The 25,356-nt window shown below is 38.2% G+C and overlaps 4 protein-coding genes across 6 annotated transcripts; 3 read left to right on the plus strand and 1 right to left on the minus strand.

Moving 5' to 3' along the window:
* Positions 1 to 53: 53 nt before the first annotated feature.
* Positions 54 to 3,331, plus strand: LOC105131646 (D-3-phosphoglycerate dehydrogenase 2, chloroplastic-like). The gene is made up of 4 exons (XM_011034718.1): positions 54 to 846; positions 1,572 to 1,948; positions 2,047 to 2,157; positions 2,252 to 3,331. Exons 1-4 carry the CDS (start codon positions 180 to 182, stop codon positions 3,017 to 3,019), a joined length of 1,923 nt encoding a protein of 640 aa, XP_011033020.1. The 5' UTR covers positions 54 to 179; the 3' UTR covers positions 3,020 to 3,331.
* A 1,646-nt stretch (positions 3,332 to 4,977) lies between these two features.
* On the plus strand, positions 4,978 to 8,889 carry LOC105131647 (U1 small nuclear ribonucleoprotein A-like). Of its 2 annotated transcripts, none has more exons than XM_011034720.1 (10): positions 4,978 to 5,276; positions 5,404 to 5,583; positions 5,669 to 5,744; positions 5,884 to 5,987; positions 6,023 to 6,045; positions 6,227 to 6,338; positions 6,667 to 6,758; positions 6,857 to 6,926; positions 7,050 to 7,132; positions 7,546 to 8,889. In XM_011034720.1, exons 1-10 carry the CDS (start codon positions 5,118 to 5,120, stop codon positions 7,640 to 7,642), a joined length of 996 nt encoding a protein of 331 aa, XP_011033022.1. In that variant the 5' UTR covers positions 4,978 to 5,117; the 3' UTR covers positions 7,643 to 8,889. The 2 variants fall into 2 exon arrangements, with proteins under 2 accessions (XP_011033022.1, XP_011033021.1); XM_011034719.1 differs by having other exon boundaries at positions 5,884 to 5,981; positions 6,017 to 6,045.
* Positions 8,890 to 11,600: 2,711 nt separating this feature from the next.
* Positions 11,601 to 15,642, plus strand: PEPR1 (PEP1 receptor 1). Of its 2 annotated transcripts, XM_011034721.1 has the most exons (3): positions 11,601 to 14,940; positions 14,978 to 15,014; positions 15,109 to 15,642. In XM_011034721.1, exons 1-3 carry the CDS (start codon positions 11,980 to 11,982, stop codon positions 15,456 to 15,458), a joined length of 3,348 nt encoding a protein of 1,115 aa, XP_011033023.1. In that variant the 5' UTR covers positions 11,601 to 11,979; the 3' UTR covers positions 15,459 to 15,642. The 2 variants fall into 2 exon arrangements, with proteins under 2 accessions (XP_011033023.1, XP_011033024.1); XM_011034722.1 differs by lacking the exon at positions 14,978 to 15,014 and having other exon boundaries at positions 11,602 to 14,977.
* A 2,920-nt stretch (positions 15,643 to 18,562) lies between these two features.
* Positions 18,563 to 24,661, minus strand: LOC105131652 (exocyst complex component EXO84B-like). The gene is made up of 8 exons (XM_011034726.1): positions 24,499 to 24,661; positions 24,291 to 24,388; positions 22,751 to 23,807; positions 21,761 to 22,276; positions 20,876 to 21,064; positions 20,657 to 20,793; positions 19,158 to 19,327; positions 18,563 to 18,700 (listed from the first exon to the last, which is right to left on the minus strand). The coding sequence occupies exons 1-7, from the start codon at positions 24,643 to 24,645 to the stop codon at positions 19,165 to 19,167; spliced, it is 2,307 nt and encodes a 768-aa protein (XP_011033028.1). The 5' UTR covers positions 24,646 to 24,661; the 3' UTR covers positions 18,563 to 18,700; positions 19,158 to 19,164.
* Positions 24,662 to 25,356: the final 695 nt, after the last annotated feature.

The following is a 25,356-nucleotide window of genomic DNA, read 5'->3' on the forward strand; positions in this document are numbered from 1 at the left end:
CTGTCCAAGAATTGTGATTTAATTCTTTGTGGCTTCTCTTTCAGTAATTAAAACAGGATTTACTCTGGTTTGGAATTCCAAATCTCTATTATAAGAAGTCAAAAGCTTCTCACCACAGAGCACACAATCCCTTTGAAAAACCACAACCAAGAACACAAAAAACACACACACCTACCACCATGGCTTCTTCCTCTGCCAAACCAATCTCCACTCCTCCATTCACCACCACCATCTCCTCCTCCTCCTCCTCTTCACGACCATCAACAAGATCCTCTCTTCTCTCCTTTATCCGTAACACCACCCCCACACCAATCTCCCTAAAGCTCTCTCATTCACGCAATTCTTTCTTGAATTCTCGTTCTTCTTCATTCCGTTCTTTATCCATCAAGAATGCTACAAAAACAATAGAATCAGCTGAAACATCAAGACTGTCCAAGGTTGGAGGGCAAGATGCAGATTCTCAAGAAACAAAACCAACAATCTTGGTCTCCGAGAAACTTGGAGAAGCTGGTCTTGAGCTTTTACGTAGCTTTGGTGATGTAGATTGTTCTTATGATCTTTCACAAGAAGATCTTCGCAAGAAAATTGCATCATGCGATGCATTGATCGTTAGAAGTGGTACTAAGGTTACCAGGCAGGTTTTCGAGGCTGCTAAAGGGAAGTTGAAGGTTGTAGGAAGGGCTGGTGTTGGCATTGACAATGTAGATCTACAAGCTGCCACAGAATTTGGTTGCTTGGTGGTCAATGCACCAACTGCTAACACTGTTGCTGCTGCTGAACATGGGATTGCCCTGCTTGCCGCCATGGCTAGAAATGTTGCACAGGCTGATGCCTCCATGAAAGCTGGTACACACATCTTATTCTCTTTTCTTTTCGCAAGTTAATTGTATCTTTCTTTCCAGTTTTTTGTTGCAAAGAAGCAATCTCTTAAAAATTAATTAATTTCTTGAACCTTCTTGATCTAGGTGTCAAACAATTTTACAACATTCAAAATACTACAAAGTATTTATATATCTGGGACCATATATTAATTAAAGAACCTACCTAATTTGTCCTTTCTTGGTCATTTTCTTCAGATCTGATTAAGACAATGAAGAAATTTAAAATCTTTGAATAGTATTTGTCGTTATATAGAAATGTTTATCTGCTACAGGAAATCTCCAAGCTGTACTGTGGCTAATGAAAAACATGGCGGGGTCGGTTTTCCCCTTTCTCTCCATGTGGGTTGTTGGATCTTTGATTTGTTAGGCATATGCTATTTGTTTCTTTCCTACAGGAGAAATATTATTGGATGCTTATGCTGCTCCCACCTAGCCTTAGTACACTCACATGCTATGCATTATTTTTTTTCATGGTTCATGCCAGATATTAACCAATAATTCTATGGATGATTATCTTATATGGCTTTGACAAAGTCATGTCCGTGATTAGATCAATAAAAAGATAGTTGAAATTAATTTGTGATATTGAACAAGTGAAAAGGATTTATACCTATATGTTTGGTTAATGACAATGACAATCCTGATTAACACAAGGATTAGTTGACTAAAGAAATTGATGCAATTGTGCAGGGCGATGGCAGAGGAACAAGTATGTTGGTGTGTCTTTAGTTGGGAAGACATTGGCTGTGATGGGATTCGGGAAAGTTGGGTCTGAAGTGGCTAGACGTGCAAAAGGTTTGGGAATGCAAGTTATTGCCCATGACCCATATGCCCCAGTTGACAGGGCCCGTGCCATTGGCGTAGAGTTGGTGTCTTTTGATCAGGCCATCTCCACCGCCGATTTCATCTCTCTTCATATGCCACTCACTCCTAGCACTGAAAAAGTGTTCAATGACGACACTTTTGCAAAGGTGAAGACGGGAGTTCGAATCATCAATGTAGCTAGAGGTGGAGTTATTGATGAAGATGCTTTAGTGAGGGCCCTTGATAGTGGAAAAGTTGCTCAGGTATTTTCAGCGATCCTTCCTTGTAAATGGTAAATTTTGCTGTTACCTTTTTTTTTTTACTTGTTTGATGTTATTATGCACATCATAAACTCCAACAGGCAGCACTGGATGTTTTCACAGAGGAACCTCCACCAAAAGATAGCAAATTAGTGCAACATGAGAGAGTCACTGTCACACCTCATCTTGGAGCCAGCACAAAGGAAGCACAGGTAAGAAGATAGTGTACTAGCAGTACCCAATGACGATTCTGATATATCTTGCAATCTGTAGCACATTGAAAATGCCACATCTATCAATTATCAGGAAGGTGTAGCTATCGAAATAGCAGAAGCCGTTGTCGGAGCCTTGCAAGGGGAACTTGCTGCTACGGCCGTGAATGCTCCCATGGTTCCTGCTGAAGTTTTGTCAGAATTGGCTCCTTATGTTGTGCTAGCTGAGAAGCTAGGTAGGCTGGCGGTACAGCTAGTGGCTGGAGGTAGTGGAATCAAGTCTGCGAAGGTGGTTTACAGATCATCTCGAGACCCAGATGACTTGGACACAAGACTTCTACGAGCCATGATCACAAAAGGCATCATTGAACCAATATCAGACTCGTTTATCAACCTTGTCAACGCAGACTTCACAGCCAAGCAAAAAGGCCTCCGCATTAGCGAGGAACGTGTGGTTGTCGACACATCCCCCGAGTTCCCAATTCACTCAATCCAGGTACAACTATCCAACGTGGATTCCAAATTTGGAAGTGGTGTTTCAGAAGGTGGGGACATAAGCATCGAGGGTAGAGTGAAATATGGTAAACCCCATTTGACTCGGGTTGGATCATTCAGCGTTGATGTCAGCCTGGAGGGCAATCTCATTCTTTGCAGGCAGGTTGATCAGCCTGGGATGATTGGTCAGGTTGGAAACATACTTGGCGAGCAAAATGTAAACGTGAGCTTCATGAGCGTGGGGAGAACTGTTCAGAGGAGAAAGGCCATTATGGCAATTGGGGTGGATGAAGAGCCCAACCAGGAAACCCTCAAAAAAATTGGTGAAGTACCAGCTATCGAAGAGTTTGTGTTCCTCAAGCTATAGAGAAATCTAACACAACTGCTCTGTTTGGAATCCAGCATTACTGTTTTCGAGGATGCCTGAAGGTTAGTCAGAATAAAATAAAAACTGGTTACCAGAAAAGGATATCAGCTCTGGCTCACCATGTTTACCCATCTATAGTTGTATACAAGCGTCCTAGTAGTGTTTGCTCACCTTCTCCCCTTTACCAACAGGAAATAGAAGGGAAGAAGTGATTTTTTGCTGTTGTTGGTTTCAGGACCTGCATATTATTTTGCTTGTATTTTAGAAAATTTGCTAATTCTAGACAATTCTGCTTGGTGAGTTTCTTCTTTCTTTCCTTCTTTTTTCCTGGTGATAATCCCAATTTGTAGTTTTCAGTGCAGAAAAAACTAGGTGAACATGTCTTTTGTTTGTTTCACAATATTAAACCTGAGATTGGGATTGTTCCAAAATGAAACTTCCACATCCTCTCACTGTTTAAGATCCTTGAGCTTGTGCCCAACCCGGAACATAGGCCAGCCCAAAACATTCTTCCTCCGAACACTCCCAACAAAGTGATCACGATTGGTCCAGAAATTAAAAAACCTAAATGGTTTAGGTTTGGAAGTCAGCTGCACCGGGTCTTAACCAGACTAGGGCCATGATCAGAGACGCCAGGGGCCCAGGGTGAAGAAACTGAGCATTGCTGTTGGGGAAAACCGTACTCCAATGATCATCAATAAGAACCCTACCAAGCCTTTTTATCGCGGGGTTATTTGCTTGCTTATTCGACCAGTTGTAGTAAAAGCCAGTACTAGGGTGGTGATCAATCGACTCTGTATTAGTAATACAAGTATCGAAGGCCTCCATCTCTGCTCTTGAATAGTCAGAACCAGAAGCTGATTCCTCGAAGCTTCTAACAACTTTGAAGTCACCAACCAGAAGCCATGGGAGATTACTCATGGAGGGGCACAGAGAATCTATACTGCTAAAACTTAACTTCTTTCAACTGAATCATTAGAACCATAAATTACTAATAGATTGCAAAAATAAGAACCGACAACATCAAACACTTGACAGTGAATTGAACTGACATTGCTCCTGCAATGCTATCCCTTTGACAGTACTTCTCCAAAGAATCCAAATTCTGCTATGAGGAGAAGAAGATTAATCAGAACCCAATCCCAACCAACAAAATTATCATCAACAATCTTCCAGGAATTGCATTCTTTGACCCCCTTGTTTCAATCAAACATACCACATCCACATTGTACTTCTTGTTGTGTTAGAGGGTGATTTAACCCTCTAGTGTTCCATGTAAGAACACTAATCATCAGGGGGGGCTTGGAATTTAGAGTCATATCTTCTAGTACAACACCAGAAGTGATGGACTCTGCAACCTTTTTCTGCGTCCCTTTATTCTTCTGTTTAGGCTTCTGCTGTAACTCCTTTTGCTGCCTGCCTTATTCTATACTCGATAGCCTTTGAGTTCGAGGATGAATCCTGAATAAGACCTGGTCAATATTAGTTGGTGGGTTGGCTCTATTTTTTTTATTTATAAAATATGATTAAAATAATATCATTTTGACCATATATATATATATATATTATTAATAGATTGATGACAAGATGTTGATTGAGTTTTACTCGGATAATAGGTTAGACTCTTTTTTTAATCCAGACTTCTTCAGGTTTTGAATTGAAGCTGATCCGGTTTTATAAAAATGCTCAGGGCTGCTAGAATCAACAATGGTATGAATGCCATAAAAAAATAATGAAATAAAACGAATAATAAATAAAAAGAAAAGTAAGGGCCAAAAGAACGCACACGCGCATAACTGAAAGAAGAGTGAATTCGTCATGTACTTCCCCCCCGACTCTCTCTCACTTTCGCGCTAAATAAAACGAAGAATAAATAAAAAGAAAAGTAAGGGCCAATCTACAAATAAATAAAAATTTAGGGCACCTCAACAAAATATAAAAGAACGCACACGCGCATAACTGAAAGAAGAGTGCTCCCTTCATGTACTTTCTCCCCCGACTCTCTCTCACTTTCGCGCTCACTCACCTCCCTCCCTCCCTCGCTCTCCGTGACGGGTGGCTCTAGGGTTTTTATCGACCACCACCACCGCAAACTCACATGGCGGGAACAGGTATCCACCCATACCATCAGCAATGGCCGCCAGCACAAGCTCCACCACCCCCCGCCGCACCAGGCGCTCCTCCTCCTTCCATCCACCACGCTCCACCTCACGTCCTCTTCGACAACTCCAATCGCGGCCCTCCCACTCATGAAGAGGTAACACAAACCAAACTACCAATCAATTGATTCCAATTATGCACTTTCAATTGGTAAATTTTGTGCCGTAGAAAATAAAAGTGGGGGAAAACAAACCTGAAATGACCTTACGATGTCGTTTTGCTAGGTTCGAACAATATTCATCACCGGATTCCCTGACGATGTGAAGGAGAGAGAATTGCAGAATTTGTTAAGATGGTTACCTGGTTATGAGGCTTCGCAAGTTAATTATAAAGGAGATAAAGCTATGGGTTTCGCTCTCTTTTCTTCTTCCCAGCACGCCATTGCTGCTAAAGATTCTCTCCAGGTTACAGCTCTATGGACTTCGAAACATTTCTTATTTTGTCGATGTTTCTGTTGTTTTGGTTGTTAATGGTTTTGTGGGTTCTTAGGATATGGTTTTTGATGTGGAGACGAAGTCAGTGTTGCATACTGAGATGGCTAAGAAGAATCTCTTTGTTAAAAGAGGTGAGATTCTGATAGGGGCTTGAGTTGATATCTTGTTCTGTTTGTTTTGGAGACACATGGATTTATGAAACTTTTTGTTTGAATGAGTTTTCAATTCTGTTGTTTTGTTACGTATTGTTGATATTTTGTTAATCTACAGGAATAGTTGCAGATTCTAATGCTTATGATCAAAGCAAACGTTTGCGAACTGGTGGTGATTATTCTCACGCTGCTTATACCACTCCATCTCCATTTCACCCTCCTCCTCCTGCGCTCCATCTCCATTTCACCCTCCTCCTCCTCCTGTTTGGGGACCACATGGGTTAGAATTTCTCTTTTCAGTGAACTTTTTTAGTTTGTAGTTTGTATTAGAGCAAATAAACGTTATGACTTATGTGGAAGCTAGTGTTGCCGTGCTTCATAAATTGTGTAGGTTCATTTAGCATTATGGTTTTTCTTTTTAAATGGTATTTTTTCTTGTTAACATTGCCTACTTGCTTTAGGTACATGGCTCCAGTTCCGCCTCCATATGATCTGTATGGAGGTTACCCTGCTCCTCAAGTACCAATGCCTCCTGCTCCTATCCCAGCTCCTAGCAGCTATGTGCCAATACAGGTCAGATCCACACATATTTAGCCTAAATGTTTGATTTCATTCATGATACATGGTTCTAAATTTCCAAATAAGCACCATTCCTTGAGTACTTCACTAGATCCAATCCAACAACTTTTTATCATCAATCCCCTGTGTCACTAAAGGTGTAATGCATATACCTATTTCATTTCTAATTCACCTGAAACTCTTGGATTTAGGGTACTTCATAGCAGAAATCTCAAGTTCACATTAAAGAACGAACAGGAAAATTGAAGTTGAATCTCTTAATTTATGGCTGCATGTTTTCTAAGTAGTTTCTTCTAATTTTTTCCCTTGGCAATAAATGTAGAATACAAAAGATAACCCTCCTTGCAATACCCTATTTATTGGCAATCTTGGTCAGAACATCAATGAGGATGAACTGAGGGGTCTATTCAGTGTGTAAGAATGTCTTCTCTTGGCCAGTTTCCTGAGTTTTATTTCGAGTCTGTATCTTGTAAAGAATCTCATGGTTCACTTTTATACCTTTGTGCATTCAGGCAACCTGGTTTTAAGCAAATGAAGATTTTGAGACAAGAAAGGCATACTGTTTGTTTTATTGAGTTTGAAGTAAGTCACCTGCTATTCATCAATGCAGATGCCTTGACTTTGAATTATAATCTACTATAGTTTGTGACGGGAATGATTCAGGTATTTCTGCAAATGCTTAAAGTTTGTTCCTATTCTTTGCAGGATTTGAACAGTGCAACCAATGTGCACCATAGTTTACAGGGTGCTGTTATTCCAAGTTCTGGATCTATTGGCATGCGAATACAATATCCTTTTAGAATTTTTTTTTTTTTGCATTGATATTTTATCCATTCTGCCTGTTCTTATATTCTATATATAAAATCTCAAATTAAAACAAATAGTTTTGACTTAAACACCAGGATACGAATGTGGATACTAAGTGCTCTAAACATTTGATCTAGCATGTCATACATGTTGATGCTCAAGAGTTTTCTACGTGCTCTCTTGCTGTAACTTTGCTTTTTATACTAAACCACATATAATTATTCCATAAAACAAAACCACCCATGGTCATTCTTATATGGTTATGCAATCTATCTAAGGGAACTTATTAATCATTGGCTGTGGGGGCTTACATCTGATTATGCATTTTGCTTGTAAGTTTGTTTGTTACTTTTATGATTCATTGATGTGCCTGTTTTCCTTCACTTTAATGTACATATTCAAAGAATCCGTTTGGGAGAAGGAAGGATGGGATCCACCATGTTGCTTCTCATAGTGCCAATGGAGCTTCACCACCAATTACCTATCAATAGCTTGAAGGGGATGTACTCTGATCCCTTTGCTCTGAGAAATACATGATAGGATGCATCTTGCAGCTGTTGCATGCATCCATTTCATCACCAATCTCAGCATTAGCATCCCTTCTCATGTGAATGAATGCACCTACAGCTATCATGAACACACCATTTGCTCATGTTATGCTATTTTGTCCAGGACATGCATTTGTCAGCAGCATGCGTTGTTGCGTGGATAACTTAATAGGATTTCAGATATGTTTACCATTTGTAGCAAGTGTTGCATGGCTGCTGTTTCCTGAATTTGCATGTTTTTTCCTTATTCTATTCATATCTACATTTATATTAGGTACGCTTATCTTTGTAGACGTCTTATTCACGAGTTCCCATTCAGTTACATCACAGTATTTGACATGACATCCAGAGGAAGACCAGGGTACATTTCATGGCACCAGTTTAACAGACCATTCACACCATGAATCATGTATTATTTCACATGGCATCCAAAAGAAATTAAGAGTTACATTTTCTTACACCAGTTTAACAAGCAAACAATCATGTATTCTTAACCATTTTCATTACACGAGTTTAACAAGGCAGTGCACACAATCATGTTTTCTTAACCATTACCATTAACATTTTTACAACCACCCCTGTACTGTGTTCGTAAGGTGAATCTCCCTCCCATCAGTTTGAGCAAGACATTGTCATGATGACTTAGCATCTAGGTTATCCAAAGCATAACAATGTGAAGAATGTGGGGGAATATATGCCCTTGTGATTTACATGCAGGATTGCACAAACTACAAAATGGCAAGCTTCCTTTCGTTTGAGGATGTCAAGTGCCTGCAGCTGCTTTTAACACGAGGTAATTTTACTTGTTTTGGGAAAGCATGGTGATTAAAACATCCTCATCTGGATGTTAAACTGGCAGTTTGGAAGAGGTTCTTTTGGGTTATTTCAAGTGGAGTGAACTTGAGAGAAGTAGGGGAGGAGTTCAAGAACACAATGACGAGTGACTCCTGGCATTCCATAATTATTATGCCGGTGCCTGTGTTGAGCTTTTGGGTCTTCGTTGATATTTTTTTACTTCTTTTAGGTGATTAGACAGATTGGCAGAGGGGAAATGTTGGTCTGAGAAGAACAGAGCTATACCAAAATACACTAGTTATATTTATTGGTGTTCTAGTACTTGGGAGTTTCAATGGCTGCCCTGGTTTCTCAACCTTCCTTCGTTCTCATTATACTATGATCTTTCCATGGTGCTTTCATACGTTTGTCTGATGTGTCAAATTCAACCATGCAGCATGTGTGATTTGTGCGAAGGCATTTGTTGTTAAAGTTAGGTTCAGCAATGAATAGGGGCACTGAATTGCCCTTTAGACCATGGAAAATTGCAAAGACAGTGGTCTTTGAATATCACTAATCATTGCTACCAACCTAAACAAAGTGTTGCTTGAATCGAATGGCTGAAGAATGCTCATCAATTCAATGCAATCTACCTCGTGGCAAGAAAATAATTTTGTTGTTATTGTTATTTTTATGTTGGACTTTTAAGGGGCAAATTAGTTGGGAGTCTGAACAAGATGACATTTCAAATGCTCTGACCTTGTATGTTTTTTCTTCCGTAAAGGGCAAAAATATATATAAATAAAAAAAAAGGAACTTCGGGGAAGACCTTGAAGAAACAAGTGTCTTCAAATGCTAAAAAATGGAACTTCAGGGAACACCTTGAAGAAACAAGTGTCTTCAAATGCTGTAAGAATGTTTGGTTCAGGGTTGTTAGCTTGATTATTCAATAAATCCTCCTTTTTTTCTTCATTGCTCTCAATCTCATAAACCAGCATGCACTTGCTCAATTAACTCAAACAGCCGCACAATACTCTATAGAACAAAATTGTCATGTTCTCAGGTTCCAAATGATGATGATAATAATAATAAAAAAAAACACTTTGATTACCATTATTATCCCCTGAACCGAAGCAAATCCGATTGGGATTCTCTCACAGTGAAACCTAATAAGTAGTAGCCCTGTTAAAACACACTTAAAACCACTTCTACTGCTCAAACTCAATGCAGCTTTAACCTTTCTCGTTTTTTGACCAATTGGGCTATGAAAAAAGAGAGACTTTGACTTGCCTAAAGAAAACCCAATAGAATTTATGCTTTGAACTGCTGTACTAAAAGTAAAGCCACCCAATTGAGTTACAAGATCAAAGGCAGGGCCTGGTTCTTGGTTGGTAGCTAGTGCCGAAGGGTTATGCATTGCGAGACAGAAAAAGTTGTAGACTTGAGTGATTAGAGGATAATTAAGCCGTCCATGGTGGTCCTCTATTAATATAGATAAATCCAAGTATGCGCTCTTGACCCCCCCCACCCCCACTCCAAGGAAAAAAAAAAGAAAAAAAAAAAAGAAAATAGTGGAGAAGAGCTTATGGATAAATCCAAGGATGCACTCTTGACACCCCAAAAAAGAAAAAGAAAAAAAAGAGAGAAGAAGCTGGACTTCATTTTTGGTGGTTTATGCAATTATACACTCCTGGTCTATCTCTTCTAATAGTCAACTGTGTGTGTTGTTATCAAGCAGATTATAAATCAAATCCTGATTTGACAACAGATCCATTTGGCATTAATTACAACATGCTGAACTATTAACCAATACCTCTTCTATGTTTTCTCCACAATGTTCCCTTTCCACCTTTCCATGAGACAAAAAAATAAAATAAAATTCTCTCTATTTTTTCTGGAAACGAAAGGCTATTAAAATAGTTCGTTAGTTATTAGCAGGAAATGTGGGCTTTTATTATAAGTTCTTGAGATTCCGTTAATCTCAATTAACATATAAATCAATTTAAACTAAGCTGAAATGAGATATAAGTTCTTGAGATTTCGTTAATCTCAATTAACATATAAACTAATTTGAGAATATCATTTATCATCAAACAAAAAGAACAAAAAAACACTCACACCAACTCGGTTAAGTTTTAAGCAAATATACAGATGGTTTGTCTTTAAAAAACAAGTCCGTTAAAATTTTTAAAGAGTTCAAACTCAAAAGAATACTTTATTATGAAGAAAGTTGACTAATCATTCAATGGTAACACGGCACTCACGCTAGCTCCTCACCCTTATTGGCTTATTGCTCCTGGGGTTATAAACGCAAGGATTTTTCCTAGTTTTGGAAATCTCGGGGCGTTCCGTCCACACTTTTGAAAATAACCCTTTGAATGCATGTTTGACACTCCATTTTAAAAATATTTTAAAAAAGATTTGATTTTTTTATTTTAAAATAATATATTTTTTTAATATTTTTAAATTATTTTAATATGTTGTTCTTAAAAATAATTTTTTAAAAATTAAAAAATATTATTAATATATTTTTTTAAATAAAAAATAATCTAAAAAATAACCACTACACCGTCCCGCAAACCACAAAATTAAAAAACAACAGGTAAACCATCCCGTAAACCACGTCCTCGTCAATTTCCAATTTTCCACTGCATGGACCTGTGCATTAAAGCACACGACACTGACTTTGTGGGATCCATGAAATACCAGTCGTTTAATTTTTTAAGCAGAAATGCTGGTCCTTTCGTTTTTTTTTTTTTTTTTTTTTTTTTTTGGCCTTGATGGGTGATAGGGCAACGGCATATACTTTACAACGGCGTGTACTTTTATTATCCGAAAAAAACTAACCCCCGGCCTTATTCTTTCATATAAACAAAACCATAGGCATATTTTTTAGTATATGCCAGTGGATGCCTTGCATATTTATATATCGATCAGTTCTATTTGATGCTCGAATATATATTTGCAATGATATTTGTTGTTTGATGCTGCTGCACTTCCCATGAGAAACAAATTTAAAATCTACCGAAATGTTTGTGCTTGTGGACTTCTTGCATTTCACAGTCAATGGCTGATGAGAAATCCATCCCTGCATTCAACTGAAAACCAGGTTGTTTAATTAATGAAAACACCTTTTTAAAGACCAAGACAAAGTGAAGTCCACTTTACAATGACCCTGTCTGAACCAAACAACGCGGCTGTAGCTTGAAGCTGCGTTGAAATTGTTAGATTTCACACTGTTGATTGCGATCGGCAGTACCAACCACTCTTTTTTCCCCTTCATAAATATACTGCCTTTTCATTAGAGGAATCCACTAGGACAACATTCAACACTAGCACTCCCTCACATCTTTGTCTTCCTCAAAAATTCCTTTCGTATCTACAATCACAGCTCCCCAAATGGTTACTTTTCTTGCTAACTCCAGCTAGGTAAGTGTGCTTTCTAACATTCCTTTCAAACCCCAGTTTCCTTTATTCTGTCATTTTTTTGGGTAGTTAAGAATACCATGAATCTTTTTTTGCGTCATTTCTTCTTGCTGCTGTGGTGTTGCTTAGTGTCTGTATGTACTAATAGTGTCTCCGGTTTGAACAATGATGGCTTGGCTCTGATGTCACTCTTGAGGAAATGGGATTCTGTGCCCACTTCCATTACTTCACGTTGGAATTCTTCAGACTCGACTCCTTGTTCTTGGCTAGGTATAGGATGTGATCATAGAAGTCATAGTGTGGTTTCTTTGAACCTTTCTGGCTTACGAATTTCTGGTCCTTTGGGACCTGAAATTGGGCAGTTAAAGCAGTTAAAGACTGTTGATTTGAACACCAATTATTTCTCTGGTGATATACCCTCACAGTTGGGAAATTGTAGTCTCCTTGAGTACTTGGATTTGTCTAAAAATAGCTTAACTGGTGGAATACCTGATGGCTTTAAGTACTTGCAAAATTTACGAACATTGATTCTTTTCTCTAATTCACTGTCTGGTGAAATACCTGAATCATTGTTCCAAGATTCAGCTTTACAAGTTTTGTATTTGGACACCAATAAATTCAATGGTTCCATTCCTAGGAGTGTTGGTAACTTGAATGAGCTTTTACAACTGTCCTTATTTGGAAATCAATTATCTGGGACAATCCCTGAGTCTATTGGAAATTGTAGAAAATTGCAATCTCTCTCTCTGAGTGATAACAAGTTAAGTGGTTCTTTGCCTGAGATTCTAACCAATCTTGAAAGCCTTGTTGAATTATTTGTTGGTCATAATAGTCTTGAGGGTAGAATTCCTTTAGGTTTCGGCAAATGCAAGAACTTGAAAATCTTAGATTTGTCATTCAATAGCTATAGTGGGGGTCTTCCACCAGATTTAGGCAATTGTAGTAGCTTAGCAACCTTGGCCATTATCCATAGCAACTTAATAGGCGCTATCCCATCTTCCTTTGGCCAACTGAAAAAGCTTTCTCTGCTCGACCTTTCTGAGAATCGACTGTCTGGGACGATTCCTCCTGAACTTGGTAATTGCAAGTCCTTGGTGACCTTAAATTTATACACAAATGAGCTTGAGGGAAAGATTCCGAGTGAGTTGGGGAGGCTAAACAAATTGGAGGACCTCGAATTGTTCAACAATCATTTGAGTGGTGAAATTCCTATTAGCATCTGGAAGATTGCAAGCCTTAAGTACCTCCTTGTGTATAACAACAGTCTTTCTGGTGAATTGCCTCTTGAGATCACTCATCTCAAGAACCTAAAGAACTTGTCACTGTACAACAACCAGTTCTTTGGTGTGATACCCCAAAGTTTGGGAATCAACAGCAGTTTGTTGCAGCTGGACTTCACAGCTAATAAGTTCACAGGTGAAATTCCCCCAAACCTTTGCCATGGAAAGCAGTTGAGAGTTCTTAATATGGGCCGGAACCAACTTCAAGGCAGCATTCCTTCTGATGTGGGAGGCTGCTTAACACTCTGGAGATTGATCCTCAGGGAGAACAACCTCTCAGGTGCCCTTCCAGAATTTTCAGAAAATCCAATCCTCTATCACATGGACATCAGCAAAAATAATATTACAGGCCCAATTCCACCCAGCATTGGGAACTGTTCTGGTCTCACTTTCATTCATCTTTCCATGAACAAGCTTACAGGGTTTATACCCTCAGAGCTAGGAAATCTTGTAAACCTTCTGGTAGTGGATCTTTCATCCAACCAACTGGAAGGTTCTTTGCCATCGCAGCTGTCAAAGTGTCACAACTTAGGCAAGTTTGATGTAGGGTTCAATTCACTGAACAGCTCAGTTCCATCGAGTTTAAGGAACTGGACCAGCTTGTCCACTTTGATTTTAAAAGAGAATCATTTTATTGGGGGAATTCCACCTTTCCTCTCAGAACTTGAAAAGCTTACAGAGCTACAACTTGGTGGAAATTTTCTGGGAGGTGAGATTCCTTCATGGATTGGGTCTTTACAGAGTCTGCAATATGCATTGAATCTCAGCAGTAATGGATTGTTTGGAGAGCTTCCTTCAGAGCTGGGGAACTTGATCAAGCTTGAACAGCTTCAGTTATCAAACAATAATCTGACAGGAACTCTAGCACCTCTTGATAAAATCCATTCGTTGGTCCAGGTCGATATTTCATACAATCACTTCAGTGGTCCAATACCAGAAACACTAATGAACTTGCTTAACTCATCGCCGTCATCGTTCTGGGGCAATCCCGATCTATGTGCCAGTTGTCTTCCATCAGGTGGCTTAACATGCACCAAAAACATAAGTATCAAGCCATGTGACTCTCAGTCAAGCAAGCGAGACAGCTTTTCTAGAGCGGCTGTCGCGCTGATAGCTATTGCTTCTGTGGTTGCTGTTTTCATGCTTGTCGGACTGGTTTGCATGTTTATCTTGTGCAGAAGATGTAAGCAGGATCTTGGGATCGACCATGATGTTGAAATTACTGCTCAAGAGGGCCCTTCTTCCCTACTCAACAAAGTGATGCAAGCTACCGAGAATCTAAATGACAGACATATCGTTGGGAGGGGAACCCATGGAACCGTTTATAAGGCTTCATTGGGTGGAGACAAAATCTTTGCAGTTAAGAAGATAGTATTTACAGGCCACAAAGGAGGAAACAAAAGTATGGTTACAGAAATTCAAACCATTGGGAAAATCAGGCACCGGAATCTGCTCAAATTGGAAGACTTTTGGTTACGGAAGGATTATGGTCTGATCCTGTATGCCTACATGCAAAATGGGAGCGTTCATGATGTCTTACATGGGAGCACACCACCGCAAACCCTGGAGTGGAGCATACGCCATAAAATAGCTTTAGGAACTGCCCATGGTTTGGAATATCTCCACTATGATTGCAATCCTCCTATTGTTCATCGAGACATCAAACCAGAAAACATTCTCTTAGACTCTGATATGGAGCCTCATATCTCTGATTTCGGTATAGCTAAGCTACTTGATCAGTCTTCTGCTTCAGCACAGTCTTCCCCGCTTGCAGGCACAATTGGATATATAGCACCAGATACTGTTTGCAGGCACAATTGGATATATAGCACCAGGTAACCTTTCCACTTGCTGTTTTAAGTAAAAGTTATTCAGTTATCATATATGTTCATATTTCTAAAGTAAAAGAATCCTCATTTGCTTTGGCAGAAAACGCCTTGTCGACAATAAAGAGCAAGGAATCGGATGTTTATAGCTATGGGGTTGTTTTGCTTGAGCTGATAACTAGAAAGAAGGCATTGGATCCATTATTTGTGGGGGAAACAGATATTGTAGAGTGGGTCAGATCTGTTTGGAGCAGCACAGAAGACATCAACAAGATTGCTGATTCAAGCCTATGGGAGGAGTTTTTGGATTCAAATATCATGAATCAAGCCATTGATGTGCTTTTGGTGGCTTTGAGATGCACTGAAAAGGCGCCTAGCAGAAGACCCACAATGAGAGATGTTGTCAAGCAATTAGTGAAAAGAAATGCCAGCATTAGAGGCAAACGCAGCTGAAGTTTTGTAAGGTTTTTTTAGTATCTAGTCCTCCTTTTACTTTAGGATCAAGTTGCTTAGCATTTCCATCTCTTGTGAAATGAACCAAATGGAATAAAGCAATGATATGTATATTTAAGATGCTTTTATTGCATTTTTTTTTTTTACCGTTGATCCGCCTGCCTGGACACCCATGTTTAACAAACCTAGATCAACTTTTATTCGATTTTTTAGAAAAAAACACTCAGCTCAAATGTTAAGTTCTACCCCCGTACCACTCAAATATTTAAAAAGATGAGGAAGAAAATTTTCGAGAGAGAAAAAAATGGCAAGAAGACTCCTTGTTTCCTGGTTGGCTTTCCACGCTGTCTCCGCCGAAACTGATGACCGGAGCCACCGCATTAACAACCAGTGCCACAACGTTCGTGTCCTCCTTCAACAAGGCCGCAATGAAATCGCTTATAACTTCACCAGATCTCTCATCCTCTCCGCCTTCTCTCTTTGTTTTCTCTTTCTTCTTACTCTCTCGGATATGCTATGTTTTATATGTCCTGGGCCTGAATTGCGCGGTTTTACGATCTCGAGGCCAGAAGGCCGGCTTCCTTTGTTTGGTTGTTTGAGAAAAATTGTTGAATTTATGGTGGAATCCAAGAAACTTGATAAGGTTCTTGATGTGCTGTGGAGTTGTTCGAGGCTATGAAGAGAAGGAAAGTTGGTCCTAATACGTTTGCTTACAATGTTTTGATTGGTGGGTTATGGAAGGAGAAGAGGATAAGGATTGCCGAGAAGGTGTGTGAGGGATTTGGCGCCGAAAAGGGTGGCTTTTAATAAGCTTATTGGTGGGTATTGTAAGGTTGGGGAGGTGGATAGGGGTTATAGTTTGAAAGAGAGGATGAAGAGGTGGAAGTTGTTACTTTTAACTCGTTGCTTAGTGACTTTGTAAGGTGCGGAGAATGGAGGAGGCGAGCAGTATGTTGAAGGAGATGGAAAGTAATGGTTTTATTGTGAACGGTAATTTTCAGATTGGTATAGAGAAATGCTTGATAACGGTTTCATCCTATTGTTTGCATCTGCTCAGAAAGGGAGGGGGGTTTGCAAGAGGCCCGGATTATCAGCTCTGAAATGATTGTGAATGGAATGGATGATTTGAACAATAATGAGGAGCAGTCTGCTGTGCCAAGGTACAAGAGGTGTTCTTGGTACCATTAGCTATCAGCAGAGACTATACATTCTCGCATGTCTTTTCTTCACACGATCTCATTTACTATATGATGAAATGCGTGGGCGGGCAGTGTTTCCTTGTACTTGCATTCTCCAGTTCCTATTTATCTCAAGTTTGCTTCGATGAGTGAAATCATCCAGGAATCAGGACGTTTAATATCCACATTGCGTGCTATTTTCCCAAAATCACTAGTTCTTTTCTCATCTTGTTGCACTAGGCTCAGTGCCACACATGACAAGCAAGAATGCGACCTGTTTTTCACCGGGAGTCATTTAGCTACTTCCTTTCTCATTTAATGGCTACTCCTTCAACTTTTCATCTGTTATGGTCTTTCTTGGGCTGGATTGCCACAATTCTTTGCAAATTATTAATGCTTTTTAATAGGCTATTTTATTTGGATGTCCTCTGTTACATGTCCATTTTTTGGGGTGGTCTTCAGTTGTTGCATCAGCCGAGTCATGATTTGTCATCAGTTATGGTGTTTGTTATGCAAGCTTCGCTAATTTGGTTTTCGATTTCTCATCTGCTTCTTTGCTACGCAACTGGTGGTAAGTTTCAAATTTCTATGTGGTTGAATTTATATGACAATGCATTTGTATCATTCTTTCATTCGCCTCCTTGATTGAATGGTTGTTGTTTTTTCTGGGTCTACTCTCTGTTTCTGATTTGCAAGGTGATGCGATGTGCTCAGTGAATTTCCTTTCCTTTTGCCTGTTTTTTCTCTGCTTTCCATCCTCTTTATTACCTACAATGTGCAGGCTTGCTGTGCATTGTTTGGCTACTCTTCCAGTGCTCCACTGATTTCACAGGCTTTTGTTTTGATCACTTGGTTCTTTTAACGACGGGTTCATAGTTTGCTTAACTATCCATCAAGGCCAGGTACATGCAAACTCCGGGATAACAAAAATTACTCATGCTTTGATGGTGTTCTTGTGGATGCTGAGGGATGTTAAGCTCCATTTGTTCACTTTTAATTATTATGATTGCAAGGTGCAATGTTTTATCTTATCCTTAAGAGCTGGTTTTCAAAATACTATCTCAATATAAAACAAGTTAAATATCATTCGGACCTAAACCACTCACCAGCCAACTAGATTAGCAATAATAGTACAAGATAAATAAGCAATGAAACTACCATATGCATCTACCATTTCCTTTTAAATCTTGTTAATACACTATCAGTACAAGATAAATAAATCTTGTTAGTCTGAATCTTTAAAATTAATATAAATTATATTATAATATTTTATTTAATAGTTTAAACTATTGGATTGAGACAGTTTTTTGACATGGTATTAAAATATTAATAACTAAACGATCATGAGTTTGAATTTTACCATCCCTATTTATTTGATAAAAATTAAACACAACATAATATTAAAGCATTGATAACCAAGCGATTACAAGTTGGAAACTTACCATCCCTATTTATTTGATAAAAATTAAACACAAGATAATGTGAGCCTATACAAGTTTCAAACCTAAAAGATTTTTACTTTAGAGAATATGTTAAAAAATAATATAAATCATATCTTAAAATTTCACCTAACAACTTATGTTATTAGATTGAGATGGTTCTTTAACATGGGTAATGTGAGTCTGTACAAGTTTCAAACCTAAAAGACTTTTACTTGAGAGAGTATGTTAGAAAATAAAATCTATCAGATCCCAAGCTTCTATGGAATGCCATATCTTCTAGCATTGTTGCTGTAAGATTTCACCTAATAACTTAAACTATTAGATTGAGATGATTCTTTGACATAGAATCTATGAGAATGCCATATCTTCTAGCATTGTTGCTGTTAACAACACAACTGCATGTTGTGTTATTGATGAAGAAAACAATCTACATTGGAAAGGAGCTCGGGAAGATTGGTGTTCGATACCTTACTATAGGTTTGACATTGACAGTTTCCTTGTTCATCGGTCCAGGTCAATATTTCATGCAATCATTTTGCAGGTCCAATGCCTGAATGGATACTGATGAACTTGCTCAACTCTTCCCGGTCATCATTCTGGGACCGATTTGAATACGTTTTCTCTTCAAGAAATAAACAATGTATCATTAACTTGTTTTGTTAAAAATTGAATTTATTAATGCTTCTAGGAAGAAAGAGTGCAGGAAACCTTCATGTTCTGAAGACGGATATTCACTTGAAGAAGAATGCAAGAAAGAAATCTGAGGCATTGATCCCAAAAAACAACTCCATAGTTACACATTACACCCCACTTTTCAAAAGAACGAATACAAGCAGATTCAAGATCGAAACATATACAGACTCAAATACATTACTAAACTGGACAACAAAAAGAATTCCCAGCTTTCATACAAACCTCAACCTATAAGAGGAAATGAAGTTCCAACACTGAAATTGGGACAGAATGAAATGACTGAGAAAACGAAGAACAAGGATTCCAGAAAGAAACAGAAAAAAGAATATGGGGGTCAGCTAATCCATTACAGAAACTCCACTTTCTAATTTACAGAAGGGATGTACCTTTGCCTTATGAACTTCCATGAGATCTGACTGATGAAATTGATTGTGCTGAGACAGAGGCTGTTGGGCTACCAAGTTCATTATCCCCATCGATGGCTTTGGGTTTTCCGCTTAATCTTTCCATTGCTTCTTGGCAAATGTCATTAAACCAATCATCTTCTGGCAGCTCCCTGACATCAAAAACGAAATCTCACATGCTAATATAATATGCCTAATTTTTTAACCAAATGTTTTAATACAATATGACTAAATGTTTTAATATAATATGATTAAACATCTAGATGTTTAATATAAATGTTTTGAATCAGCTCCAGAAAAACCAAATGTTTTAATATAATATGACTAAACATCTAGATGAGTCCCCACACATGCTAGCTGTTTTAATGCACCTAACAAATGATTTGAACATTTTTTTACCCCAAGATGGAACCCAAAGACATTGAGCTTATGGCAAATAAATACTGCACCAGAGAATGGACTTTGTTCACATTTTCAAATTTCATTTCAGCATAGGCTTATTTCTGACAATCTGATGATGATTATGATAAACTTGCAATTAGTATGGTTCTCACAGCTGATTTTTTGTCATCATCAAAGAATTTGTTTCTACTATCAAAATTAGATATTCAATTACTTAGCAACTCATGGACCACGACATACTCCTAGCTTCCGGCCAAGGATATTGGAGGTTGTATCTAACACAATGATCTTACTGTTCTGCTAATCATTAACGAGGAAAAAAAACACGGATTGTTGTCTGGAAAGAAGATAGTAGTGATAGAAGATTCGAAACTACTTCCCAAGTTATAAATTATATCCAACAAAAATAAAACAACATAGCCAGCTCAGGGTTTGGGGGTGAAGTGATACTCCAACCCTACAAATCAATACATCCCAATCTTCAAAAGCTTATTACCTAGCAAAAATAAAACAACATAGCCAGCTCGGGGTTTGGGGGTGAAGCTACAAATCAATACATCCCAATCTTCAAAATTCTCAATAACATTTGCAATGTAATTATCATGTAATTATCACAAGTTTAAGTAGTTTCAATATAACTAGTTTTCCATCTCATCGACATCTGCTGTGTCAACAAAACTTGGTGTAGTGAATGATATTCAAAACGAAAGGAGTAAAGAGAAGGAAAAGGAAATGCATTCAAGACAATATAGGTTTACCAAACACAACAAGTATATTGAGAAAAAACTTGTTCCTAAGCATTAACACAATTAAAGGAACTGAATTACATGTGTTGAGAAAACAAGTAAGAGTTGAAATAAATTCACATGAATCTCATACACTAGAAACTGGTTCCTTCAATAACATGTGGTAAATATTAAAATGAATTCTAGGAATTCAAAAGGTTCAATAACTAGGTTTTTGCAGAAATTTGGCCTAGCTTTTGGTTTTGTTTATATATACTTTCAGATAATGTTGAGAATATTTAATGAAACTGCTGCCGGTCATAAACCAAAAATAAAAAATAAAAACTAGTTTACCTGTCTGGATCCATCCCTGTTGCAGAGAATACTGCCAAAGCTTTTGCAATTATTTCATTGACAACACGATGCAAATTTCGTGACAAGTAGCGCCCTTGGGAAGCAAAGCACATGACGAACTTCATGTCCAAATAGAACTGCATGTTTACAAGTAAATAATATTAATGACCCAATTCACATACATACAACTATAAATGAAATGATGTCAGATTTATATACCTGTTGTATACCAAGAGGACCTAAAGGCCTTGGACCTTCCTCAATATCATCCCAAAAACTTTGATCTTCTGAAAGCCATAAAATGACTGTTTCTGTAAGTCTCATCAATAGTAATGTTGCAAATCTTTCCCTTCCTACAAACATCTCTGCTGCTATACTAGCCATGCGGTTCAGTTTTACAAAAAGTTCCTGAATTGAAGCATATAACAATACACTGTAAGAACTTGGACTGAAAGTTCCAATACTAAAAAAAGATATTCAATACAAGAACAGATTTTGTGAATAACAAGCATGTTTAATGTGATATGTTGGAATTCAAAACTAAAATAGTTAATCCTCCTCAGACTCAACAAACAATTCCTGCTCACAAGCCTTTCCCATCCATCAAAAGATTAAGTTACATCATTCCCATGTGCCAAGTCCAGTCTCCCTGATGACTCAGCCGGCTTACAATTTCTTTTAATCTAGTTACAATTTACAAAACCTGCTTCCAACTACTTGTTAAGCACCGAATTTTCCTCAAAAAAAATTCTATAGTTAAACCACATCAAGTAGGAGGAGAATAACTAAAAACCTTATTTGGGTAGATGAAGACCAACAGCAATCAACTTAAGTGATTGCCAAGCATTATTTACATGAAAGGAAAACTTGTTTGAATAGATAGAGGAATGAAGCAATCAACTAAATGATAGACTTGTTGGTCCGAAATCAGGTGCGATGTCTTGTAGCACAAGAATAAAAACATAAAATCATAGTATTCCAGAAATTAAGAAAACTAAAATGGATTCTTCACCATCTTTTTCCGGCCCTATATAATACTAACATAAGAAAATAGTGACATGTCTCTATCAAATGAAAGGCATCTATTAATTTAAGAAATAATACCTGGAATATTGGGGATGGAAACCGATCCACCTCATCTGCACTTCCAACCATGTTTATATACATTTCTGCAGAAAGATGGCTATCACCATCTTCTGTAAAAATGAGATCCAGTGCATGCTGTCGACAGAAAGTATCTTTTAATCTATCAACTGAATTCACAAGCCGCTTCCTCCATTCTCGTTGCTCAGGATGACGGTTCTGCCTATCTAAAGGTCTTCTACGGGAATCATCCTTGTAATTAGCCTGATTCGGAGGTGCAAGTTTCATGGCTGCACGTGGGAGTAGTTCATCTGCTAATAATGAAGCATTAGCCAGTAATGCAATTTGCTGAGCTTCAGTCTCAGCCATTTGTACAATTTTATTTCCACAACCTTCAAAGTTTGCTTCTTCTTCCATCGAACCTGGTAAAGCTTTGATCAGCATGTTCACATACGAGTTAAATACTTGGAACAAACCTTCCAGTGTTTGGCCTCCCAACTGCATGCTTAAGAGTGGTCCTACATCCTCAAAGAAGTCCTACATGTGCAAGTTGTACAATAATGCAAGTTAGTGAAATAATTAAACCACTACCAAAAGTTCAAGGAAGAACCATTAAAAATCGACCAGTAAGCAACTATGACATCAAACAACATTTGCCCAGATTATCATATAGAAGACTAATGATTCAAAAACATTCAAGACATTTCAGAAAGTGCATAAACGAACTGCAAAAGTGAATTCATGAAAATATATCCAGCAGCAAGGACAGATGAGGGAAAACAATATTTGAGTTAGTGCATTCAAGGGCTGTACATAGGTCAAAAATCGGTGCATGTGCCATTCAAGGGCTGTACATAGGTCAAAAATCACCTGAGAACAAATGACATGCAAAGTTGCAATTAAAAGGAGCAAGTGGACAGGACCAGACCATGATTTAATGTTTGGATATAGAGAAAGGAGATGTATAATAATGTCACAGTTTATCAGATATCAAAAGGAAAGAATGTTTACCTGGACCATTAAATTGAAGCGATGGGCACTGCTTGTAAGTTTATGTTGAAATACTGCTGCGTTGCCAAGAGATGTAACAGAAGACCTGCCAGACTGTCGAGTACTGGTTGGAGGATAAGTAAGTACCCAGTCATCAGCAGCAGCCAAAGCAGCAGTGCTCTCTTCGATTCGTTTTATATTAGCATTTAAGGCTTGTTCAACACTAGGCCTAAAGAGTTTTAATAGCACAGGACAGAGTGCCAAACCACGAGCTTCCAACAAAGAGCAATGACCTAAAGCTATTTGAACACACTCTGCAGCGGCTCTTAAACCTCCAGCAGCTGCTGATGACGCTATTGCATGTCTTTTAACAAGACCCGCAAAGGCCTCTGTTTGCTTGGTGGCCCACATCACAAGCTCAGACCTATATTCCCGTTCCTTACCAAAAATAGACAAAGAATCACTAGCAGCTTGAACAATAGCAGAAAACACTATCTGTGACAGTGCAGCTGTATAAGCTCCTCCGTATGATGTGCTAGATGGGCAGAGGCTTTGCATATTATAACGATATCTTTGGAGGTGTGCATTGAGGAGCAAGCTATGAGCTCGAGGGCCATCCCCGAGCTTTTTAAGAGCTGATATGGCAGCACGGAGTTCACTACTGCGAGTAGAAGGTTGGCAAGCAGCTTCAGCAAGCTGATCAGCCAACTTTTGCCCACGCTCTGTAATCGCTATCTCTAAAGACATAAGTATACCGGGACTTGACAATTCCGTTTTTTTCATTTCAGCAGCTATACGTTCTCCCTCGTCAATCACCGCCAGCGCTTCATCCACTCTCCTCTCAGCTAACAAAACATCAAGCATATCAGGGAACTCAGCCAACCATCTCTCCAAATCAGTTGGCTCTCTATCTTCAACATTCTCTAACCCATTTACCATAGACCCTTCAGATGCTTTCAAAGATAAAGAATCAATGTTAACACCCTCTACTAAACCATGAATCAAAGTTGCTTGAGTAGATAACAAATTTCTTATAGACAACAACTCCCCTTCCAAATCTGATATCTCCTTCGACGTCCTGTCAACACACAAACACGAAAGCATTCCCAGTATAAAATACTTAAAAGATCCTTGATCACATTAAAACACAACATTAAACCACAAATCCAATCCCAAGTTCCTACAAACAGCAAAATCAGCAAATTTCCACACATTTCCAGCTGTAAAATTGCAATTCAATAATACCAACTTCTAGATTAACAATTACAGCAACTAAATTTCTCAACCTAGCTATAAATTACTGAATCCTAAACCACAAATTTAATCACAACTTCCTACAAACTGCAAAATCCGCAAATTTTAAGTCAACTAAATTTCCACACACACATTTCCAGAAGTAAAATCGCAATTGAATAACCTCAACTTCCAGATTAACATTTACAGCAAGTTAAAATATCAAGCTAGCTATAACTTACTGGATCCTAAACCACAAATTCGGTCCCAACTTCCAAGAAACCGCAAAAACTACCAATTTTTCCGGCAATGTGAAGAGCTAATTTACCTTATAAACGCAGCATAATTAGCGTAAACACTTTTCCGCATTACGTCAGCTGAAGCCCTCTTTAAATCCAAAAGATACGAGCATAACTGCTTTATTTCCTGTTAATGACCAACACACGCATTAATCATCTTCCAGACCTAAAAACGACAAGTCGTCTGCTCTAACGTTTCTATAGAGAGAAAAAGAAAAGGACTAGAAGTCAACGAACCTTCTCGTTTAGAGAGCATTTGGACTGAACGTAAGAATCGGCGTTGAATCTATCGGACTTGAAGACGTTGAGTCCTTCCTCGAGTTTCGTGCCGTTCTCCTTCACCGGCGTCCCTCGCGAACGGCTACTCGTCTTCGCTGAAGCCATTGTTTGCTAAGATAAGATCAGAAATACGGTAACGGTGGGTAGAGGCGGCCGGTGAAGAGAAACAAAGGATTAGATCTAAGGGTAAATTTGGAATTTAAAAATGATCGGTGCCGTAGAAAAAGAAGGAGAGAGGAGGAAAGTTTTTTTTTTTTGAAGAACAAGCAACATCCGGCTCTGTTCTTTCGTGCTGTTTGTTTTTTTTTGAACTTTTATGTCACTGTAAACAATTCAGAGAGAGAGAGAGAGAGAGAGAGAGAGAGAGTAGACTGGGTTTGACTGTGACTGCTGTTTGTTAGAAGAGATTTTGAGCACTGTGTTAAATTGGCTAATCATTAATTATTAATTAATTAATTAACAGAAACTAATCTTTGTGATGAAAACATCGTAGCTGCCAGTATTTTTCATCCTCTCGCAAATTACTCTAAATTATAAATGAATTTTTTTTAATATTTTAAATTTTTTTTGGTACAATGTAGATGAATTAACATCTAATTATATATATATATATATAAAGAACTTTGAATTACTTTAAAATAAATCGTGACTTTAAATTTCATAAAAAAATGTACTTTAACCCTCATTTTTTTTAATTTAAAAGTGATTGGTCTTTTAACTATTAAAAATTTAATTTTGATATTAAAACCAATTTTTCTTGTTCCTATGGTGTTTTTTTTTTTTTTTTTAATGAGGAGAGAGAGGATGCTGTAATCT

The sequence above is a fragment of the Populus euphratica genome, unplaced genomic scaffold (assembly GCF_000495115.2).
Source record: "Populus euphratica unplaced genomic scaffold, PopEup_1.0 scaffold24.1, whole genome shotgun sequence".
NCBI lineage: Eukaryota > Viridiplantae > Streptophyta > Magnoliopsida > Malpighiales > Salicaceae > Populus > Populus euphratica.

Excerpts from the sequence above, each read along its gene's own strand:
- LOC105131652 (XM_011034726.1), bottom strand. The coding sequence starts at position 24,645 with ATGGCTTCAGCGAAGACGAGTAGCCGTTCGCGAGGGACGCCGGTGAAG. Across the intron at positions 24,389-24,498 it reads AATGCTCTCTAAACGAGAAG|GAAATAAAGCAGTTATGCTC; the intron begins GTTCGTTGACTT and ends GGTCATTAACAG. Across the intron at positions 22,277-22,750 it reads GCTTCAATTTAATGGTCCAG|GACTTCTTTGAGGATGTAGG; the intron begins GTAAACATTCTT and ends TTGCACATGTAG.
- LOC105131646 (XM_011034718.1), top strand. The coding sequence starts at position 180 with ATGGCTTCTTCCTCTGCCAAACCAATCTCCACTCCTCCATTCACCACC. Across the intron at positions 847-1,571 it reads TGATGCCTCCATGAAAGCTG|GGCGATGGCAGAGGAACAAG; the intron begins GTACACACATCT and ends GCAATTGTGCAG. Across the intron at positions 1,949-2,046 it reads ATAGTGGAAAAGTTGCTCAG|GCAGCACTGGATGTTTTCAC; the intron begins GTATTTTCAGCG and ends AAACTCCAACAG.
- LOC105131647 (XM_011034720.1), top strand. The coding sequence starts at position 5,118 with ATGGCGGGAACAGGTATCCACCCATACCATCAGCAATGGCCGCCAGCA. Across the intron at positions 5,745-5,883 it reads GAATCTCTTTGTTAAAAGAG|GAATAGTTGCAGATTCTAAT; the intron begins GTGAGATTCTGA and ends GTTAATCTACAG. Across the intron at positions 7,133-7,545 it reads TCTATTGGCATGCGAATACA|ATATTCAAAGAATCCGTTTG; the intron begins ATATCCTTTTAG and ends ACTTTAATGTAC.
- PEPR1 (XM_011034721.1), top strand. The coding sequence starts at position 11,980 with ATGAATCTTTTTTTGCGTCATTTCTTCTTGCTGCTGTGGTGTTGCTTA. Across the intron at positions 14,941-14,977 it reads CTTCTGCTTCAGCACAGTCT|ATACTGTTTGCAGGCACAAT; the intron begins TCCCCGCTTGCA and ends ATATAGCACCAG. Across the intron at positions 15,015-15,108 it reads AATTGGATATATAGCACCAG|AAAACGCCTTGTCGACAATA; the intron begins GTAACCTTTCCA and ends TTGCTTTGGCAG.